The sequence below is a fragment of the Miscanthus floridulus genome, chromosome 4 (assembly GCF_019320115.1).
Source record: "Miscanthus floridulus cultivar M001 chromosome 4, ASM1932011v1, whole genome shotgun sequence".
In the NCBI taxonomy this organism is placed as follows: Eukaryota; Viridiplantae; Streptophyta; class Magnoliopsida; order Poales; family Poaceae; genus Miscanthus; species Miscanthus floridulus.
Genome location: NC_089583.1, coordinates 35,901,317 through 35,909,020, shown reverse-complemented (window position 1 = coordinate 35,909,020; position 7,704 = coordinate 35,901,317). Strand labels below are relative to the sequence as shown.

The 7,704-nt window shown below is 50.9% G+C and overlaps 1 protein-coding gene and 1 pseudogene across 1 annotated transcript; one reads left to right on the top strand and one right to left on the bottom strand.

Moving 5' to 3' along the window:
- Positions 1–1,923: 1,923 nt before the first annotated feature.
- LOC136549596 (D-ribulose kinase-like) lies at positions 1,924–4,744 on the bottom strand (annotated as a pseudogene).
- Positions 4,745–5,005: 261 nt separating this feature from the next.
- Positions 5,006–6,896, top strand: LOC136549597 (protein Barley B recombinant-like). Its single transcript, XM_066540931.1, has 2 exons — positions 5,006–5,136; positions 5,334–6,896. Exon 2 carries the CDS (start codon positions 5,453–5,455, stop codon positions 6,512–6,514), a length of 1,062 nt encoding a protein of 353 aa, XP_066397028.1. The 5' UTR covers positions 5,006–5,136; positions 5,334–5,452; the 3' UTR covers positions 6,515–6,896.
- Positions 6,897–7,704: the final 808 nt, after the last annotated feature.

The following is a 7,704-nucleotide window of genomic DNA, read 5'->3' as shown; positions in this document are numbered from 1 at the left end:
TGCTTATTTCATATCTTTTGAGTACATCGTGATGGCTTGGGTCATATAAGCTTGTCTAACACCTTTGTTCTTATTGCCTAAAGCTTATATGATCCAAGCATGTTAAAAACCTCACTCTTTCATATACTCGAGGTAGTATTGTCATCAATCACCAAAAAGGGGGAGATTGAAAGCATCTAGGCCCCTTGTTGGGTTTCGGTGATTAATGACAATACGTGATTACTATGACTAACGTGTGTTTTGCAGAGGCCAAATAAGTTAGGTCATAGTAATGGAGATCGATTGGGCAATCAAGATAGTCATGCCCCTACGATGGAAATTGTTTCAGTTTTCAAATGATGGACGACAAGGTTAAGGATGAACTAGTTCCAAGTGTCGATTAGAGTTGAAGAGACACTTAGAGTAGTTTAGAACTTTGTTTTTCCTTTGGCCATACTATTAAGGAGGGGTATGGATGGGTAGCTTGACCTACGTGAGTCTAGTGAGTTAGGTGTGGTGCACACTTGTTAAAACTAGCGCTAGGTAGCTCCTACATTTGCCTAAGATCCAATGGAGCAAACTTCATTCACGTATGATCGAGAGTTGGAAGTGAATAGAGGGTCAAGTACTGACCGAACGCTGGCTTCGGTGTGACCGGACGCTGGCACAGAGTCTGGTTGGTTCGTTTGACTGAGGTGAAATCGTTCGGTGTGACCGGATGCTGGAAGGTCAAGTGACCGGACACTGAGAGCCAGCGTTCGGTCATTTCCAGTAAGGTTCCAGAGAGGGTAAATCATGACCGGACGCGTCCGGTCAGTGCTAACCGGACGCTAGCAGCGTCTGGTCACACTGTAAACCCTGGAGTTCGGGGTGTACTGACCGGAGCATCCGGTCAATATGACCGGAGCGTCCGGTCACCCCGTAGAGACACATAACTGTTCGTTTTTCAGCCCATGTTATAAATAGAAGCTCCACTCGTGTGTGGAGTCACTTTTGCTCATTTCAACAGCTGAGAAACACATTAGAGAGTGCCAAGAAGGGCAAGGTCCTAGTGAGGTGATTGAGATTTGAGAATCCAAAAGAGAGACCTCATTAGTGAAGATCGAGAGTAGCAAAGTGTGCATCCACCTTCTCATTAGGCTTGTCGTGGTCAAGTGAGAGTTCGTGCTTGTTACTCTTGGTGATCACCATCACCTAGACTGACTTGGTGGTGATTGGGAGTTCGGTGATCACCCGGCGGAGCTTGTGGGTGACCTAACTCAAGTTGTGAGCGGTTGTAGATGATTCACCGCGACGGAAGTGTCGAAGAATCAACCCGTAGAGAGCACTTGATCCTTGCGCGGATCAAGGGAGAGCTACACCCTTGCGCGGGTGCTCCAACAAGGACTAGTGGGGAGTGGCGAGTCTCCGATACCTCGGCAAAACATCGCCGTGTTCCTTCCTCTATTTACTTTGAGCATTTATTTTGAGCATTTACTTTGAGCAATTCAATTCATGTCTTTACATTCTTAGAATTGCCATGCTAGAGTAGAATTAGAACTTAGGTTGCAAGTCTTTTGTGCGGTAGAACAATTCGAAACACTCTCCAGGCACAAGGGGTTAATTGGGTTAACCATAGGATTTAATTATTGCAAAAAAATTTAGAATTAGGCCAATTCAACCCCCCTCTTGGGCATTTTGATCATTTCAATCCCTCGATCTACTTTTGTAACATCCATATGAAACAATTGCAACATACCTCTGAAACGTATGAAACACTTAAAACATAAGCTTGCAACATGCGCTTTCATCGCAACATCTCCTTGCTGAGCCGTAGCGTCAACAGCGGCCACGACCTTCTGGTGGGAGACGACAGCATTGGCAGCACCTCGACAGCACCCTAGTAGCACCTCAGCGCGCGCGTGGGACGGGGCACGGTGCACAGCAGCGGGGGATGGAGCGCGGCGCGGGATGGAGCGCAGCGCTGGATGGGGGAGCTGCGCGACGAGAAAGACGACAGCAGCGAGCGCATGACGCAAAAGCAGCATGCGATGGGCGAGAGCCATGGGGAGATATTTTTTAGAGAAGAGATGGGAGACGCAGAGAGTAAGCAAACGTGAATCATCCGCAGCCGCTTAGGTAAAACATTCTCGCTAGAGAAGATGTGATGAGATCACTATCAGCACAAAGCAGAGATAATGGTGCAAAACAACATATATTTTAGCACAAGAAACCAAACATCTCTCCCCCTAGCTCATCCACAGCATGTTTTTAGGATTAGATTGATTTGATTTGTTCAATTATGAATGGCATGCGTCCCCTTCCTCACCATCTCCCTATATGCTTGGCTACACACGCTGGACACAGGGCCAGACGTGCATGCCGATCTCACTCAATCACGGCATTCGGCTACTATGGCCCAAACACCGTCGTGTTACTCCTCCTGAACCTGGGCCTGTTGCTGGGCCCGGCCTGCTCGATGTAGCCGTCTTCTTCTTCATCAGGATTCTGACGAATCACCGACTCCTGAATCCTGACGAAGAAAGGTCCTGAAAACATCTGCCATCAATTTTTTTTTCAAGCATAATAAGACACACAAGCGCTAGCTAAGCTGCTGGCGCCCTTGAGTGCTGGCAATGCAGCTCCATAGGCTGCCTCAGTCTGCTGGGCCTTCCGGACCGGCACGCCGAGCACCCTCGTCCACTTGTCGTTCTGCGCTCCTACCCCTGCTGTGAACACTTCCTCCACCGCCGTCGCGCCGAGCTCCTTGAGCAGGTTGTACCCCTTGGCCTGGTTCGTCCCGTAAAAATTAGAAACACTAGCACAACTAGCTTATAATTAACTGATGACTCGGTGTCAGTTTAATTAAAAGCAACGGAGTTTGATTTAGTTTGGACCTCAATTCGCGCGAACGATTCCAGTATGCCGTGCAAGTACTCCGCGTCGCTCCCAGGGCGCGGCTTCAGCCTGCACAGACAAAAACCAAGTTACAGAAGGAAGACACACGGATGCATGCGCCTAGGCTATGTGAAGCAAGTCTGAAACGAACTGAAGAACCTTGGCATCAGTGTTTGGGTCACAGACCGGGAACCTCTCGCCCTTCTTCGGCAGGGGGTAGTAGTCGAGAGGGGAAGGCACGGCCGGGTCGATGTGCTCGCTCAGCGCCACGAGCTGGTCGTCGGTGAAGAGCTGCCGGAGCACGGCTCCCCCGGTGTTGGACGCCCCGCCGACGAGCCACGTGTCGTCCAGGCGGTGGCTGTACACGCCGAACCTCGCGTCGTCCACGCGGACTTCGCTCACCCAGCTTGATCGCCAGTGTTGACCCCAGCGACGTCACCTGATTACAGTTACAGTTACAGTTTAGTTCTTCGATTTGATCAAGAAAACCCAAGAACACAACACTCTATTGGTACGGTGCGTGTTCGTGACGCTACATTACTACTAGTACTCACAGCTCTTCCTGGTTCACTGCTGCGGGCTGCAAGAAACGCCGCAATGCTGTCGGTGGTTCCTGTGCACACAACACGCTTCTTGGAGAGCCCTGCGTGCCAAAGCCAAGATGAAACAATTAATGGATAATTGGATTGGCTGGTCTAAAAGAATGAAAGATTATCGTTAACACAAGTGTGTTTAATTACCGTACTGTGGGCACACATCACCTTTGAGTGCAGCAATGGGAGTGGCAGGTGCTCTGACGGAAGGCAGCATGCCGGAATACGGCTGCGACGTCAGCCAGCTCGGGTAGGCGTCGAGCTCCGGATCGTAGCCCACCTTGAGCACGCTGTTGTAGTCAGAGACGCCGAACTGGCCGTGCAAGAGCCAGAGGAGCCAGTCGGACTGGTGCATCAGCACCGCCGCCGAACGACTGCCGCCGCCGCTCGATGTCCACCACGACACGAGATTGCAGAGCGTGGAGGTGCCGGAGCACACGGTGTGGTTGGCAAGCGCGATCAACTCCACGGCGGGCAGCGCGTCCGGGAAGCTCTCGTTGTAGAGGAAAGGGCCGGCGAGAAGCTCCCCGGTGTCGCTGCGGCGGCGTCGCGGACAATTAAGTCATCACAAACAGGTGACACACACATTATATTTGCCGGTTTCGATGGCTTGCGTCCGAGAAGTGGATTCACCTGTCGACGATGAGCGTCGTGGCCGAGGTCCCGTCTATGGAGATGGAGGAGATGGACAGGCGGTGGATGGGCGGGATGTCAGCGAGGAGCTGGAAGAGCGCCGCTCGCCAGGAGCTCGCCCAGTCCGTGGCGGCGTCGCCGACCTGCCTATGTAGCAACTCTCTCCAATCAAAAGATGCGCTGGATGGCTCGTCAGGAATGGAAAATGGACGCTCTTACAGGAGCACAGTAAGCTCGTTTCCCTTCTGAATGGATGGCTCCTTCCTTGTCGACTGAGGGCGTATCTTGCTCCGGAAGTTCCGAAGTCTATCCCGAGGTACAAAGGCGTGCCGGCGCCATCGCCATCGCCATCGCTATCGCCACCTGGATTCTGCTGCCTGAGCATGGTGATTCTTACCCTCGATGTAAGAGCGTGGCTCCGATCCCTCCGGAACTCTAGTAATCCTGAAAAAACGTATAACATTACAGGCCTTGCATTGGATTGGATCAGCAGCAGCACAGTGACGAGGTGGCGATGGTCAGTTACCTCGTTTTGCAGGGCGGCGATGGTGAGGCAGCGGCTTTGCTGAGGGAGCGAGAGCTGACACCATGGGCGATCGATTTGGATTTGGTAATCGATGGAGGTAGGAGGCCGGAGGAGGTTAAGGCGATGTTGGGCCTGGAAGGCTGAAAGGAGAAGAAGAGCGTGGCACTGGCAGGGGAAGGATAAGGAAAGATTTGGACGGACGGAATTGTTGGGCCCGAACACGGACAGCATAGGGTTCTACTAGGCCGTGCTTGTGGGCACTTGCCTACACCTACAGAGAGGGGCGTGCACTGGGCCCTGCGGAGGGGTTTTACTGGGCCGTAGTTGTGGCACCTACGTAGGTGGGCCCTGCGTGACTGTGTATGAGCACCTGAGCAGAGGGAGTGGGCATTCGGCGGTGCCCGGGCGGCGTAGCAGAGGATCCATTCGCATCCCGTGCTCTGACCACCACCCCCCTTCGTCGACGACTGGGCGAGCGGCGCCGACCTTGTTCGTCGGGGTCCTTCGCCAGCGACGAGCATCCACCAGGTGGGACCGCCCCTTCCCTTGCCCACTCCCTTCCTGCTGTCCTGAACCGAGCACCCCCAAACCCTAGCTGAAGCAATTTATATCCGGATCTGACCTAACCATTTTAACAACTAGGTCCACTGACTTCGATTTGGTATCTAGAGTTCGGTTGCAATGTCCTGCATTTTTCTGGTCTGATTGCCAAAATGGGTGTGCAGGGATTGCCGATTGGAGGGCCCGATTCCGCAGATGGGCTAATCAGAACTGCGAGAAGGTTCGGTTTTCTTCTCCTCATTGCGGTCTTCGGAGGTGGATTTGCTTTCTCCACAAATCAGAGATGGACGACGACGACGGCAGCCTAGGCATTCGGAATTGGGGCTTCTACGACACTGTGAAAGGCAACCTCGGCCTGCAGCCCATGTCGTCCGTGCCACCTGACCGGGACACAAAGTCACTGCTCCCGAACGGTGCCTTCTTGCAGCACCATGGACACCACAATGCCACGCACCAGCTCCACATGCAGCACAACCAGCATTCCCGTGGCCCTGCTGGTGGTCGACCCTCTGTTGGCATGCCTGCCGAATCGCAACCTATTCACATGGACTTCTCACGCAATGAAGCTTGGTTGCACCAGTTGCACCACCAACGTCCTCCTGAGCAGAGGGTCCTTCATTCTCGCCCTATCGGACCAGCTGGGCATGTTGGGCATCCAGGCCATGGTGGCCATCCTGCGCATGGTGGACATATTGTGCATCACCATCCTACTGGCTATGGGATGATATCAGATGCACAGCATACTCTCCAGATGATGCAACCACCGCTTGAGTCACAGCTTCAGGAGCCTCCTCCATGCAAGGAAGAGGAAGCGCCACCTCCGCTGGTTGAGGATCACTCTGTGCCTGTGGTTAGTACCAGGCCACCTCTGAAAAAGAGGCAGCGGGGCCAGCAGCAGAATCGGCAGCCTAAGTCACCAAAGCCTAAGAAGCCTAAGAAGCCTAAGAAGCCTGCTGTTCCACTGGAGGATGGAGCACCCAATGGGCATGCGCCCCGAAGGAGGGGACCTAAGAAGACTGTGGGGATGGTGATTAATGGTATTGAGCTGGACCTTGCCAACATACCAACACCAGTTTGCTCGTGCACCGGAGCTCCCCAGCAATGCTACCGGTGGGGTGCGGGTGGCTGGCAGTCTGCATGCTGCACAACTTCTATATCAACGTATCCACTGCCAATGAGCACAAAGCGCCGGGGCGCACGTATTTCTGGAAGGAAGATGAGCCAAGGTGCATTCAAAAAGGTGCTTGAGAAGCTGGCTGGTGAAGGGTACAACCTTGCTAATCCAATTGACTTGAAGACGTTTTGGGCTAAGCACGGCACAAATAAGTTTGTAACAATCAGGTAAAGAAAAAGGCATGCTATGTTTATCGCTTTGTAGGTTGTAGCAGGGGCGGATCCAGCGTGCATGCGGGGGGAGCTTGAGCCCCCCTACCCCTGCTCGGAAAATGGAGCCCCAAACAATTTTATGCATGGATGAAGAAGAGAAAAAAAATGGAGGAAGATGAGGAGAAAGAGAAGTGCCCCCCCTCTTCCACCCCAAATTGGTGATCCTGGATCCGCCACTGGTTGTAGAGTGCTAGAGCTGAATCTGTAGGATTAGTTTGTAGCCATGTTCAGTTTCAATGACTTAATTTTCATGCCTATTTCGAGCTTCAGATGTCGACCCAATTGAAGTATGTTTGTATCCTTCACTTTGCAAAATTTAGTGTAACCATAATAGTCTCTAATTTAGGTGGCATGAAATTCATTGCATTAATTAAATCTGTGTGGAAGTAATGGCATTATGTGGAGGTTTTGTGACTTTGTCTGGTGGAAGGCATTTACCAGCACCTTTTCATGGAGATGACTGTTAACTTATTAAAAAAAAAACTTGACCACCGGGGGGAGATGCTGCCCGGGCATTGCAATAAGTTGTTCTAGGATTTGAATGCAAACTGGCAAGGGGAGACCCCCTATCACACTGCTCTTACCGGTATAACTTGTGAGAACCTGGTTAACTGTTAACTTATTGTATGGCATATCTTTTTAGTTGTGTTTATGAAGTACTCATTATGTATTTGATGTCTTACAATTCATACTCAAGAACGGATTCAAGAAACTAAATCCTTGACCGCATCTTCATACCTCCAGTGGTCTGTGCAAAAGCAAATCTTATTATTTCTGGCCTTCTTGCTCACCGTGAAATGTTTATAGAACTTTGCTTTTAGTTCATGTTGTATTTTCTTGTCAATTGCTGGTTGGAATCGTAGACATAAGTCCATCTATGCTTGTCCTAAGTTGAACTTTTTTAACTTTGACCGCTAATATCTAGCATCTTATATAGATTGGCAACATAAGGTTCACACTACTAGATTCACAATAACAAATACTTTCATAATCTATAACTCTTTATGTTTGAGATATATTTTTGCATCATAGATCCATTAACTTTTGGTGGTGTGTCATCTAGGTCCATCAACTTTCAAACTGTATTTTTGGGTCCATTAACTTTTGGTGGTGTGTCATCTAAGTCCATCAACTTTAAAATTGCATTTT

What these genes read in the sequence shown, in the direction of transcription:
- LOC136549597 (XM_066540931.1), top strand. Translation starts at nt 5,453, where the DNA reads ATGGACGACGACGACGGCAGCCTAGGCATTCGGAATTGGGGCTTCTAC.